Below are 15,342 nucleotides of genomic sequence, written 5' to 3' on the forward strand. Positions count from 1 at the left end.
TCAGATCCTCTCCCTGCTGAGGGACCTGGGAAGACACAAGAAGATGGCTGCCGTGCATGGGCGCCTGCCACCTGGGGAGTGCTGGATGAACCGCCTGGCCCTGCCCTGCCCTGCCCTGCCCTGCCCTGCCCTGCCCTGCCCTGCCCTGCAGGCAGTAACCCAGTGAATGGCACATGGTCTCCTCTAACTCTGTCTTTCAAGGAAATAAATAGGCTTAAGATATAAAATAACAATCACAAATGACTGAAAATATCGTAACTTTTTAGTCCTTAAACTCAGCTTTGTTTGGTCAGTTAGCTCATTCCTCAAACCCAGAACTGGCATGAACAAACCAACAGGTCTAGAATCCTGTTCAGCCCAGACTCGTGTAAGAGTTACAAACTGAACGCAAGGACGGGAGCTTTAGACTGAGTACGGTTTTTTGCGTTCATGACTCCAGGTCCAGCTCCTCGGGTTTCCCCCCACTTCTTCTCAGCTATCTCAGCCCCAGCCCCTGCAGCCGTGGGGCACCTGCCGTGTTATCTCCCAGCCCCCTCGGTCAGGGTCCCTAGCTCACCCGCCTGCCCCTGGCGGCAGTGCTCTTCTCCGCCCTCTCCCCCTGCACCAGCCTGACGCCACGGAAGAAGCAGGCCTCAGCCCCTGCCCCACTGAGACCCTCTTCCCCGCCTATTGGCTATCATCTTCCAATACTTAAACTCCCCCTGCCCTGGCTCCTCGCCTCACCCAGGCCAACTGCCCTCTCCATAGAACAGCTCAGGAGCGTCACCCCTGCGACCCTTAGCTGGCCGCCTCTGCATACCTCAGCCTGCAGCTGCACTTTGCTCTCCTCACCTGCTTGCTGGCCGTCAGCTCGCCCTGGGCCTCTTTCCCTGGTTCTTGGGCTCAGGCGTCCTCCCTGTTCCGCTCTTCCTTTCCTTACTACACAAACTGGGCCAAACGCCTGTCCTGAACTGTAAGTTTTTAAAAAGAGGTGCTTTAGTAATCTTGGTGTTTTTTAAAACAGATTTTAGTTAGTTAGTTAGAAAGCTATGGGAGAAAGGGCAGAGAAAGAGATCTTCATCTGCTGGCTCGCTCCCTGGATGGGGAAGCTGACGGCAGGAGCCAGGAGTTGCACCCAGGTTTCTCATGTGAATGGCAGTGGTACAAACACTTGGGCCCTCTTGTGCAGCTTTTTCCAGGCCATTAACATGGAGCTGGATCAGAACTGGGGCAGGGTCGATGTCCACTGGGCATGCTGCTGGCCTTGCTGACTGTGCAGTGCCAACCCCCTAATCATTTTAGTTTTGAGAGGCATTCTGGTAGGCAGTGAGAAAGAGATGATAGATTAGCCTGTAAGTAATAATGTCCAGTGGCACTCTTTCAAATCTTTTCTTAAATTAATGCTGTATTTTTGGAGAATTTTTAGATTCCCAGAAAAGTTGAATGGAATGTCTACAGAATTTCCGTCTAACCCCAGTCCCTGTACACACACAATCCTCCCAGCACCGTCGTTTCATCCCAGGATCCTGTTTTAAAGCTGATGGGCCAATGCTGACGCATCCTTACCACCAGTGGCCAGGGTTCACATTAGGGTTTGCCCTGAGGATAGAATGCTGCTGCTCCGTTTGTGAGGCCAACATCACTCCGTCACTCTCACACCGTGACTGAGGACGCAGTGAAAATCTCAGACCTATGTGCTTGATGAACACAGATGGAAGATTCTCAACAAAACAGTAGCAAGCTGACTCCAAAACCACACGCAAAAGATCCTGTGTCAGAACCCAGTGGGATGTCCCTCAGAAACGCAAGGGTGGTTCAGCACTCACCAGTCAATCCACATCATAAATGACATCAACAGACTGGAAAACAGCAACTATGTGCTCATCTCCATAGATACGGAGAAAGCATTCCATCAGATTCAACACTGCTTCATAATAAAAACCCTCCACAAGTTAGGCATGAGAGAAACATATCTCAAAATTCTAAAGGTGCCACCTAAGACAGACTAACAACCAATATGAATGCAACTGGAGGCTTTCACGTTGAGTGAACTAAACTGGGCGCAGAGAAACATATAAACTGTGCTGGGGGTGGCCATTGAGCCTCATGAGTAAGACACCTGGGTCCCTTGCTGGGGTACCTGGCTATGATTCTCAACTTTGGCTCCTGACTCCAGGTCCTTTCTAATGCAGACCCCAGGAGGCAACAACTGATCGGGTTCCTGCCACTCACATGGGAGACCTGGATGGCAGTCCTGGCTCGTGGCTTTGGCCTGGCCAAGCCCTGGCTATCACAGGCTCTAGTGAAGTGAACTTGTAGATAGGGGATAGTTACCAATCCTGCCCCCCAATCTATCACTCTTTTTTAAAAAAGATTTACTTGTTTATTTGAAGGCGAGAGAGAGAGAAAGAGAGATTGATTTTCCATTCCCTGTACCATTCCTGAAATGGCCTCAGTGGCCAGGGCTGTGCCAAGCCAAAGCTAGTCACCAGGAGCTTCTTCTAGGACCCCCTCGTGGGCAGTAGGGGGCCCAATGACCTGGGCCATCCTCTATTGCTTTCCCCAGGCTATCAGCTGTGACCTGGATTGGAAGTAATCAGGTCTTGAACAGGAGTCCATATGAAATGTTGGTCCTGTGGGAGACAGTTTAACCCACTGCACCACAGTGCCAGCCCGTTTATCACTTTCTATCTCTCTGCTTTTCAAAAAAAAAAGGATTTTTAAAGATCAGGTCTGTCACTGTCTTTCCTAGACCAGTTAATGAGTGCTGTGTTTCCAGGTGGCCCAGCAGGGTATGTGGATATAGTTTTTTGCTAGAGTAACATGGCCAAAATTAGAGTTAAGAGGCCATATGGTTCTTAAGGAATGGCCCAGGGTGGGTATTGGAGGAATATGTAATAAATATTTATTATCCTTTGGAAAAAAATCTTCTTAACTTAAATATAATTCTTAACTTGAATATGGATGTGTCTGCCTGGGAGTGCAGTGACAACTCCAAGCCTATAAACTGCATAGCTGCTTTTCTTAGCTCTGCTCAGCTGTTTCTCATGGGAGCCAGAATCCGAACCTCAGGTTCAAGGCAAATGTCAATCACAGGGACAAAAGCCACTGCCAGGAAGCCTCAGGTCCCCTTTGACTTGGTCGTGTAAGGAACAGGCATAAACTCCTGAACCGTTCTGAGGACTCAGCAATAGCGGCAGGTGGCATGGACGAGCTGAAGATAAAAACATAGCAAGAACTGGGGGAAAGAAGGATGGGTGGGAAATAAAAACAGAAAGGGCAGATGGAGAAAAAACTTAAAGGAAGAGGAGGGGAGGGCTGAGCATCTTGGGGTTCCCATACATGTCCTTTGAGAGTCTGATTTGTTCTAGACTGCTGCTGTTAATCCACCAGGTGGTGCTCTGAAATCGGAATAAACTGTGGTCCTTCATTCAAAGTGTGATGTGGTGGCCTTTTCAGAGCTGACTCTTGCCTGTAGAAACAGGAAGAGATGCATATGAAGTAACGAGAGCACGCATATCCGCTAAGCATGCAGCACACCCCAGGCTCTGCGTGTGGTGCTTTGTGTAAACCATCTCAGTTAATCCAATAGCACTTGATGCACGAGAAATCTGGCAGTCTGGGAAGGAAAGTGGCCTGTCCCCATCACAGTGTCAGCCTGGCTCTGAGGACAGGCTTTTTCTCCCAGCAGCAGTTTTCCAACTTAGTTCAGCCAAAGGCTCATGTCAGTCACTGCTCTCCTACCTGGAACACAGCAGTGACACAGCCACAACCTGCCTTGGAGGGTCCCGGACCATCACGTAGCATGGGGAACAGTTAGCATCACTCAAGGCATCTTTAAAAGGCCTGAGAGTGGCAAAGAAAGGGATGGCAAAGCCATCAGAGACCCAATTCAACACAAACCCTTGTGCCCTTATTTTTTAAGGCTCATGAGAACTAGGATGTTTTTCCCTTTCAATTTAAAGCTGAAGTCAGGCTGAGAAGTCATGCAGACATGAGGTGGTATGAGAAGGCGTCCTGTTAGGGCCTCGTGATAAGCTGCTGCTGCTGCTGCTGCTGCTTTCCGACTCCAAACCAGTGGGTTCCTCTTGGTACGTCTGTCTTCACTTAATGAAAGCCATAGTCTCCCTTCTGCACATACACAGCCACACAAACAGTTCTTACCTGGTCTTGACCTCGATTTCCAAACTCCCACAGATTTGGAGAAGAGCCTAGAATGGCCCAAACTGTAACGGGAACTGGACTTTATGAAACTCCCCAAAGTGTGTTTATATAATGGAGCAACGTAGAGTTTTTCTTCAGATTGGAGCAGAAGCCTTCTTTTGCTTACGTAATTTTTTTCTTTTTAAGCAGAGAATAAAAATCAACTGAAGAGGACTGTCTTGAGAATGTGGTATGATACTAACCTGAAAATCCAGGGAGGCATCAACACAGAAGCAGTTTCAATGAGAACACTGCCATTTGTAGAGCATCCTTCTACAGTCCACGTTTTGACCAGGCCAGTGTGACAAAAATACTGTCTTCTTACTTCTTGCACCTTTGAAGGATATTTCTAAAAGTTAGTCACCTCCAGATTTTTGAACCATCTGGAGCTGCCTTTAGTTTCTGTGGTCATATTGATCTTTTAAAAAACGTGGACACTCCGTTACAATGCAAAGGAATAATTCAGACATGAGCTGCAAGTCCTTAGTGAAGGAAAAATAGAATTTCTCTACCATGTTCCCCTCAGCTCAGCTGCCTCTGCTGGTCAGCATCCCTCCAACAGCCCGTGCTGTCCCACGAGCACACACATGAGCACACCAGAGCAGGGACCGGAGTTAGAACTATCAAGGAAGTTACTGCCTTAGATTCCTGCTTCCTAGGCATAAAAGAGGATTCTGCTATGCCCAAGGAACAGAAGACAGTGGGAAGGGGAAGAGAAGCAGAGAATATTCATAGCCTCTAACGATGGAGAGAGTGGCAGAAACCAGACCACAGAGTGGGAGGAAAGAATTGACACTGAATGTTGAAATTGTGACTAGAAAATTGCTATGCATTATTGTAAACCTTCTTTTTTCTCACAGCACTTGCTGTCACAGCCCTACATAAGCCCTGGAAGAGCTTGCAATCTGTGCATTAAAAACTTTTTTAAAGAAACACTCCCTGTATTTAATTTTTTCTTTCCTTTCAATTTTTAAAAAGTAACCTTTAATTTGGAAATAGTTTTTCAGAAGCATTTTCAGAACAGTAGAGTTTACCAAGTACCCTTCAGCCAGCTTCCCCCAGGGTAAATATCTGAGGTACAAGCAGCACATTGTCAAAAACAAGACACTGTGTTCAGTGTAATTAACTTAGGTGTTATATTGGTCAATTCTCTATTGCTATATATATATATATATATATATATATAAATATATATATATATATATAAAACCTTAGTGCTAGGTAAAGTCTAAAGAAAAGAGATGTTGGGTTTGGAGATTTTAAGAACATGGAGCCACAATCGGCTATGCTCTGGTGGGTAAGATCTGGCTACATCACCACATGGTGGAAGGCAGCCTGGTGAGCATGTCTGTGAGGAAGGAGATACCACATGGCCACACTGTGGCTTCGGGGTTCCGGTTCATTCTTTCAGTAGCATTTCACTCTCATGGCAGCTGACTAGGGTTCTGCAGAAGCTACATGCATGCCTTCCGAGGGCCGCCCCTCCAGTGACCTGGCCACCTCCCGCTGGGCCTGAGCTCCTGAAAGTCCCACCACCTAGGCTCACACTGAGGATCAAGCTTTCTGCACATGGACTTTTGGGGGAACTCTCAAACCAAAGCAGGTGTAGACACAGAACTCCCAACAGGCAGATCTTCATGGACTCATCCTAAAATCACATATCCTTACAGATATCCGCAGCGACATGCACCCTAGTGGCAGGCCTGAGAGAAACTCACCCTTCAAGGGGCCTCAGTAGCCAGGGTGGAACCAGTCAAAGCTGGGAATTCCATCTGGGTCTTCCATATGTGTGACAGGGACCTGTCTCCTTGGATTGTCATGTGCTGTCTCCCAGGATGCACATTAGCAGGAAGCTGGAATCAACATGGAGCTAAGGTTTGTACCTCGGCACCTCAGACTGTATTGGGTGTGTCCCAAGTGGTGACTTAGTGACCACACCAAATGCTTACCCCCTCTCTGTTCATCTTCGTGTTGTGAGAGACAAAAGATAGAAAGAGAAAAACAACAAACAATATTAAAAAGCAGTTGATAGTGTAGGTTCTATTTTGAGAAACATAATGAAGACAGGTTACTGCACATATTCATGAAGTGGCTCATAGAAATAAAGGTGCTAAAAAAGTAGTGATTATTACTCAGCTTCCCATAGGCGACCATAATCTGAAAACATTAAATAGAAAATTCCAGAAAGAAACAGCACATTCGCATAACTTTCTACAATAAGTTACTATAATTGTTCTATTATTAGTTTTTATCATTAATCACTTAGTTTGTCAATTAAACTTTATCATAGATATGTATAAGAGTTAATATACATAGGATTTGATACTATCAAGTTTCAGGTGCTCACTGGGTTATTGGGATGTATCTCAGAGGAATTATTGCTGTACATTACACAAGTAGGAAATAGTACTGGAAAAAGGAATGTTCTTGTGCATGAATGTGTGCTGTTTTCAAGTGCTGGAATGATTAGAAATATGCTACTGACATTACAGGCTGTTTAGCAAGGAGCACACTGCCAAAAACAGCCAAAAGAATGTAATGTGTGTAAAGAGCCCCTCTCAGAGGGCCCAGAGGTGGACAACAGTGTGTGACCATGGGATGTGTCAACATGTGTCCATGGGGTATGATGCTCCCTGCTGCCATGGGCCCACGGTGCTATCTGAAGAGGCTGGTCCTAGGGGCTGCTAAGGTACAATGATTCCCTGAATGGCTGGTGACAGGGTCTTGGGCCAGTGGAACCTTCCACATAGAAGAATTATGATGGTGAGGATGGTTTTGACCCTGAGACATGCTAGGAAGTGGGAGAAAGAAGGCTCAGTTGAGCTTGGGTGGGTGGGCTTAGATCTAGGGGAATTTAAGGACTGCAGGCTAAACCTGCTCTGGGCAGGTGCTGAAGTCCAAATCTCCCCCAGCTCTCCTGATACAAACAAAAGACCTTAGCAGGTGGGACGTCCTTGTCATCTTAATGGCCAGGGAAGTCCTGGATGGAGGCTGCATGTGTGTGAGCGAAGAGCAGGTGGTGCCTCTTCTGAGGAAAGTATTGTTAATGGATGGCAGCCACTGTGGCAAGCAGGAGGTCCCCAGCCCACCAGGGTCCACAGGAGGCTGTACAGTGAGGGGCCCTTGTTTCTTGCCAGCTGTGCAAGGCTGTGGGTTTCCTTTGCCTGTTGAGTTGCACAGGGTCAGGGTGGGAGTGGTCATGTGCTTGAAACCCCCCAGGAGAAGGAGAATCTCAAAGACCTGAATGAGCTGGGATGCTCAGGAGCTCCTTTGTGCAGGACAGCCTTGGAGGAGGCCCCAGAGCTGACCCCTTTTCTCAGGTGAGGTGACACTAGGCAGGTGGTGAGGGAGTTGGAGGTGGTGGTACATGAGAGGAAAGGAGGTGATTCCTGGGTTCTGCTGGACCAAAAGCAGGAATTGAATAGGGAGTAAAGCGTCTTGACTTTGATCGTAGAATCAACAGCAGGAATGAAGGTTTCTTTTAAAGAATTCACATGATTGCTAGAGTGTCCATCTGAATTCTGACCAGTTTGTTTTCTTGTCTCAACAGGAATCTCCCATTATTCTCTTCATGGCCAAAAGACAAGACGGATTTTCTGGCTCATTGCTCCTTACGCCGATACTACAGGTTCTGTTGTTCTATTTTGTGCTCTTTTAGATCAGTTAGCAAACATCTGAGTCAAATGTATGAAATGCGAACAGTTGGCCCTCCTCACCTTCCAGAGTCCTCTCTGTGGGGCCCACCGCTGCCCATTGCCTAAAGCCCGCTCAGAACCCCATCTTCCACAAAACCTCTCCTGACTCCTCGACCCATATGGGATTGTCTCATCTGGCAAACCTCATGGGAGCTTTTCTGGGGCTCCTCCAGAATCCTCACTAGCTATAGTCTTCCATTTCTTCTTCAAGGATGTTTCATTCACCTTTGTGTAGTGTTTATTTCTAACCTTCCTTAGTCCATAGAGGAGACCTAGAGAAGCAAAAGAGAGTGAAATGAAAAACAAAAGAAAAAACAGAGGAAGCCAGGTGTTGAAGACATCTGCTGGGTCCTTGTCTGGGCACTGGCTTCCTGCTGGAAGGCAGAAGCTGGGGGTCAGAGCCAGGGCTTGGAGGCCGGGGCCACCCTGGGAAGCACGCAGCGACCACTCAGCCAGCAGCAGGATGTGCGAGTCTAGGACTCAGCCCCTGCTCCCCGTCTTGTGTGGTCACCACTGTTCCCCGCGGTTCGACTGGAGGGATGCAGCAGCCGGTACTCTGGATGGTGCTGGGCTTCTCAGAGAAATGTCTGACTCCTTAGAGACCCGGGTAGCTGTTCTCAGAGCTGTTTTTCAAGTTCAGGGACTTCTGGGCCCAGACCTTAAGGACATGTGCATGGGGCTGCTGGGACTCCTATTGTAGCCTGTGTGAGTGTACTCTACTGTCACAACTTCCAGGTGAGCAAATCTCCAGCAGGTTTTTCAGCAGGTTACTGCTGTCTGTTAAAAAAACAAGACAACCAACCAACCAACCAACCAACCAACAAAACCACTTCACTTTATGTTGCTTTTTTCTATATTGGTTCCATGGCAACAAACAAGCTAAGGAAATGACCCATCATTTTAACTGCTGTAAGAGCAAGCAGTGGCCCCAACATATTCATTTATGGCTCCAGAGAGAACTGTGGATGGAATGTTAGAACTGTACAAATATGTGGAAATGTAGATTATTACCAGGACAGCACAGAAAATTATAGATGTTGCAAAATCACCACTTAATTTCTATAACATGACCAAAGTAATTATAGAGGAAAGGCTTTCCTAGGCCATTTTATTTATTTATTTATGTATGTATTTATTTACTTATTTATTTGAAGGGCAGGTGCATACACACACACACACACACACACACATATACATCTCCCAACTGCTGTTTCACTCCCCAAATACCTGCAAGTGCCAAGGTTAGGCCAGTGGGAAGTCAGGAATCTGGAATCAAAAGTAGACTCAGAACTCCAACACCATCTTCAAAACACAACATTTCTGTTAGGAAAATTTGAAAGCGTTTTGGTCTAACAAGAGATGCTGGTCAGGACACATGCATCCGTTTTGGAGTACCTAGCTCAAGTTCTCTCTGCTCCTGGTTCTGGGTTCCTCCTAATGCGCAGCCTGGGAGGCAGCACAAGTGGTTGGTCCATGACTCCCGGGTGGGGCACTGGGGCTGAGTTTCCGTCCCCTGAGCATTTGGGAGTAAACTAGCAGGTGGCAGCTCTCTGTACGTGCGTATCTCTTCCTCTGCCTTTCAAATCAATGAACTAATAGATAGAAATGTGTAAAGTTTTATAAAATCTCACATATATTTATTCTAATTTGCAGTTTACATCTATGCATGAAGCAAGAATAAGAAACACAAGTATCATTTTCATTCCAACTGACCTTTTGCAATAGTATTTTTTAATTATAACAACTATCTTCTCAGATATTAACTAGTAATTAGAATTTTTCTCACAAGACCTCTTTCTTCAAAAGTGCTGAATTTTGCTGCTCTATTTTCAAAATTAGATAAGTTTCTAACTTACAATCATAAGTGTCCCTCCATGAGTTATAGTTTTACTCCTGTGAAGCGCCAAGAAATGTTAATTTCTTTGTTCTTTTCTCCCCAATTACATAACCAAGTCAGTTACCAAGGAATCACATATTTAACCATAAAAGATATTCAACTCTGCTCCCACAAAAAGCCAGGTTGTCCTGGTGTGAATGTCAGGAATTGTGCCATAATGAGCTCTGGTCTTCTCCTTGGGGCCACACTACATTGGACACAGTGTAGGCACAAGAGCTGGAGACTGGAGAGTCCATGAAACAGCACGTAGGGGTCAGTGTGGGATCCAGTCAGGAGGACATTAGTTGGTGCTTGAGCCAACAGGACAATGCCACTGTCCAAGCACAACAAGCATGGCGTCTGGCGGCAAGTACTGGGGATGGCCGGAGGCAGCCGCTGAGGAAGTCGCTGTGTGGGACTGCAGCGTCCCAGCTTGGAATGCCTGGGTGGAGTTCAGACTCCAGCTTCCTGCTGAGGCGCCCCCTATGGGCAGCAGATAAAGACCAGATGGAATTCCAGGTTCCTGATTTGGCCTGGCCCAGCTTTGGCTGTGTAGGATTTGGGAGTACAAACCAGCAGTTAGAAGATCTTTCTCTCGCTCCTGCACTGTCTTTCAATTAAATAGCAATTAGAAAATGATAAAGCCTTTTAAAATTTGCAAAAGGTAGGTTGCTTTCCGTGTTCAATCCTTGGTCATGTTTCTCAAGCTCTTCTGAGCACAATGATACATTAGGAATATGTGTCAACATATGATCTGACACACCCTTAGCAGTGTTTGACTTTCGGGAACAATCTTGCCCTTACCATGGGTGATGCTGTTGGATATTCTCATTTCTTGTTCATCAGATGTTGATAACAGATTCCTATACTAGTTTTGTGGCAGAAATCCGTGGCTCAAAGTGTTCTATGGAGACTAAGGCAATTGGATGAGTAAAGCATGAAAATATATAATATAATATATATAATACAGTTTTCCACAATTATTTTTACATCCCTTTGCACATAGTAACAGAAGAAGAGCATCTAATTTCCCCCGTGTATCAGCTTACTTCAGATGACTGTTTCTACCACCACTATGTTTGCTTAAACACTATCTTATAATTGTTTCCCTCACTTTTTTTGCTAGTGTGAATCTTCAGTGTTTCCAGTTGGAGCACAAATAATATGTTGCTATTTTTCGAGACTAGACACCATGGCCTGTTTCGCCTCCAGCCCCAAATCTACAACATTGGCTGCTAGAAGATGCTCAAGAATTACTAATGGTGGATAAATACATGAAACTCCACAAGGGAGGGAGGTCTCTGCCTTGCTCGTTTTATCGTTAGCCCACAGTACTTTTAATGAATTGTATGTTGCATGCTGCATAAATACATTGTTTTCACTGGGTCCTGAATCTGCCCTTCCATTCTCCAATTTTTTTCTTTCAGGGCTAACACAATCATTATTCCTGATAATTTAAATTCTCATTTCCTGGTCTTCATCATTTCTGTAAGTATATAATTAAAGTTTTGACGTTCTTAGATAAAAGTCTTGCTACAGAGAGGAATGGATATGAGAACTGTGGTACATCTACTCCACTGAATACTACTCAGCCATTCAAACAATGAAATTCTACCATTTACAATAAAATGATCCCAAATAGAGCCCATTATGCCCAGTGAAATTAGCCAGTAGTAAAAGGAAAATATCATATTTTTTATATGAGGCAACCTTCCTACAAAATACAAGATCAGTAACTATATAGGTAAGCATGTATATACATATTTTCATCTAGAGGAGCTGTATAGTGGAGACCAGCATACCAAAAAGTGGAGATACAGTGCAGTATGCATCTCTACTCCAGAATAAAAGGACTTCCAGTGAGAACTGTTAAATATATCTTGGTAATAGGATGCCGAACTTTCTACCATTCTCTATACCTACAACGTCATGATACACTTAGATAGCAGAGTGACTTGTGACTATTGCTGAAGGACTATACCATTGTAATGATATGGGCGAAAACAGTGGTGGGGGATGGGGAGGACAGAAGGGGAAATCCCTGAGCCTATGAAACTGTATCATGAAAAATAAAAAAAAAAAATCTTTTAAAAGTCTTGCTTTAACCAGTGGGTACAGTTGTTCCTCAGTATCCATGGATGTTTGGGTCCAGGAACTCTGCCAATACCCAAATTCCTTACCAAAAACAGCATAGTGTTTATGTATGACCTGTGCACATCCTGCTGTTTATTTTTAAAATCATCTCTAGACTGTAACATCTAATATAAGTGCCATGTGAATCATTATTTTACTTATTGCTTAGGCAGTCGGTGTGTTCAGTATGGTTGCAGCTGTTTTCCCTGAATAGATAGAGCCATGGACGTGGGGTCTGACTCGTATCCCCCGTGCCCACATTCCCATTGGCCCTCAGATCCAGCATGGGGGAGCCTGTTGGCCCGCAGGCTCAGTGGCCTGGCAGAGCAGTACTCATCACCCGTCATTTTTGGAGTCTCAAGTTAAGCCCCTGTACAGTTAATATGGAGGGTGGTGCGTTTCTCCAGGAACTCAGCTGTCAGTCTCCTTCCAGGGCCGCTGTCTGATCGTTGCTCAGATGGAGGATGAGAAGACAGTGCATTCCTGGCAGGCGGAGACAGGTTCCACGGCCCTGAAGAATGGCCACACTGGTGTTCTGCCCACAGGACCTGCTGGCAAACCCAGGAGGTTAGAAAGTAAGAATGTTTCTGTGGACTGATGTTTCATACACACTGAATGTATTTCTGAGTTCCAGGCCTCCGATTCTAGCCCCGTATCTTCCAAGACATGTTTATGTCTAGTAATGACATGAAATAATTTTTTTTGGTATTAAAAAACAGGAACAATTAAAGTGAATGCCCCATAAAAGCAAGAAAAGTTGAAAATGAGCATCTCCTTGTTCATTAGATGTCCTTGCACGTGTCTGATTTAAGAAGTGCCTCATGGGGCAGGTGTCGGCTACCTGGCTAAGACTCTGGCTAGGATGACTTGATCCCATATTAGAGTATCTGGATTTAACTCCTGCTTCGGCTTCTGATTTCAACATCCTGCTAATTCAGACCCCAGGAGGCAGTGATGATGGCTTAAGGAGCCGGGTTCCTACTGTCCACACTGGAGAGCTGGACTCAGTTCCTGGCTGTCATTTTCGGTCCAGCCCAGCTCTGAGCCATTGCAGGCATCTGAGGGAATGAACCAGCAGGTGGAAGCTTGCTCCCTCTCTTTCTCTGTGTGTGTCTTCTCAAAGAAATTTTTTATAAGAAAGCATGTGTTATGTTACATGTGATGAATGCTTTATGACATGAATATGTTTGTAATAAAATCTGTAACAAAAAAACCTTCTCTTCTGAAAGCATCCACAGGTTCTCTGAAGACTTCCTCTTCAGCTGCTAGAAACACAACACTCAACATGAAGAAACCCCAGCTGCAGGTAAGTTAATGGACTAAATACAATGTCTCATTGAAGATGGAGATTTCAGGTTCCTCTCTCTGTAAAACACTGAGAGTAAGTTTTCAGGAGAGTGCAAATACTATTATCGCTTGTCTTGAGTCACCAGGGGCCCTCAACATTTCGATGGAAATTTCACATGATAGAAAGACAATGCTTGGGTGACTATGGGCCGTGGTGACAGCAGCCACCATGCCTGTTCTGTCCACAAACGCTGATTTCTCAGACTTGTGGGAAATTAAAAAGCAGCTGCTGCTCATCGCAGGCCTGGTGCAGGAGTGGGGCCTGCTGCACAGCAGCAGAGTTGGCGTTCTTGCTGAGTTGGTCCGCTGAGTTGGCCTTCTCGCTCCAGGCCTTGCCTCTGGCTGACCTGCAGCTGATCAAGGAGGGTGCCCAGGGTGTGGATGCCTACACTCTGGCCAAGACCTGCTTTAGTGTTAAAGAGTATGATCAGGAAGCACATTTCCTGCGTGATTGCAATAGCAAGAAAGCCAACTTCCTGTACATGTATTCCAGATACCTGTCTGGAGAAAAAAGGATGATGAGCCTAGGCCCCTTGGAGAAAAGACAAGTGAAAAATGAGGCCCTTAGAGAACTGAGAGTGGAGCTTAGCGAAAAAATACCAAGCTTGAGAATTTGGTGGATTTGGCCTTTATCTGTATGGTGTGGACTTGATGAAAGAGGCCATTGACGTGTTTGTGGAGGCTACCCATGTTTTACCTTTGCAATGGGGAGCATGGTTAGAGCTTTGTAACCTGATCACAGACAAAGAAATGTTGAAATTCCTGTGTTTGCCAGACACGTGGATGAAAGAGTTTTTCCTGGCTCACATATATACGGAGCTCCCTTCCTCACTCTCTGCGAACAACACTCCTGCATGCGGTTTCTCACTCAGCTTGTCCTCAGTCACACCATAATTGGTTACTTCAAGCAAGTACATTGCTAGATCCATAGCAAGCCTTACATGCATGTGATTCATGCAAGGACCTCACTGTTGTTCCTGCAGATGGAAACCACTCCTTGGGCTTAGCACATATGAATGACCACCTCCAGAGGCTGACTGACAGATGAGTATTGGGAGATACAGACATTGTCTTTTGCCAATTAGAAGCACTTCCGTCTCCCTTCTGCTCACAGAGTGACTATAGATCTTGGTCTTCTTCCCAGAGCCATTTTTATCCTGTAAAAAACAGCCCTTCCACAGCATTTTAGCGTAGGCAATGCTACAGGAACAAAGTGTTAATGCTTCTGGAGTGGAAGAAAGTCCAGGAGGGAAGGAAAAGTCGGCCGCTCCACCTTCTGTTAGCAGTCTTGGTACTTAGGACCCTGGGAAGAGGTCAGGGCGCTGGATGGAACTGACTCCGTCCTTGCATTTGCTGAGCATGACCCATGTTCCGATGTCACAGATTAGGTTTAAATGGAGTTGAGCTATCCATTTGTACTTTTTCAAGGGAGGCATTCTTTCAAAACTGTTTCAAGAAGGAGCATTCTACAAGCTTTCAAGTTGGAAGTTACTAGAGTTGAATAAAAAGGACAAAGTAGTCTGGGTGTGGAACCGCTGATGGTCCTTAACTGAGGGGAAAAGACGGCTGTCGCGTCAGCTATACCCCTGCCATAGCAAAGCAAGGGGACAGGATTACCAGTGTTTTCATGGACATTTGAAAATAACTTTTGTTACTTTAATGACAAGAATAAACTCACTTCAAGTTGAAAATAAAAAAAGACTATGCATGGATTTAATTCTTTTAATTCTGTGTTTCTTTCTTTTAATTCTGTCTTCCTGTGAGTTTGTTGAAGTCCTCATGTACCACAAGGCATTGTCTTGATTTTCCCAAGATCACAATTTTAATAGTTGTTCCAGCATATATTCTGGACATATTAGAGATTTTTCCCTGGAACTTGGAATAACAGTAAACTAAGGTAACTCAGTTTTAATTGGATTTAGGATCTTACTTGATTGATGAAAATCACAAGCCTTTAAAATTTCGTATTACCTTAAGGACAAAACAGTCGCTTCTTAATTAATACATAACTTATTAACTGTCATTAAATCTTTGTTAATTACATAGGATGGTACAGTTAAATTAAAAAGATGGATGATTTCCTGCAGGAGATAAAATTGCGATTTCAAA

The 15,342-nt window shown here is 45.2% G+C and overlaps 1 protein-coding gene across 1 annotated transcript in view; it reads left to right on the top strand.

Annotated features, from left to right (window-relative positions):
- The window catches only part of LOC131480729 (uncharacterized), a 63,151-nt gene extending 49,250 nt beyond the window's left edge, over positions 1-13,901 (top strand). Inside the window, exons 7-9 of the mRNA XM_058666660.1 lie at positions 7,733-7,810; positions 11,181-11,241; positions 13,563-13,901. Of these exons, the coding sequence (XP_058522643.1) occupies positions 7,733-7,810; positions 11,181-11,241; positions 13,563-13,901 (478 nt within the window). The remainder of the gene's footprint in view (positions 1-7,732; positions 7,811-11,180; positions 11,242-13,562) is intronic.
- The last annotated feature ends 1,441 nt before the right edge of the window (positions 13,902-15,342 follow it).

Source organism: Ochotona princeps, chromosome 7, assembly GCF_030435755.1.
Source record: "Ochotona princeps isolate mOchPri1 chromosome 7, mOchPri1.hap1, whole genome shotgun sequence".
Lineage (NCBI taxonomy): Eukaryota > Metazoa > Chordata > Mammalia > Lagomorpha > Ochotonidae > Ochotona > Ochotona princeps.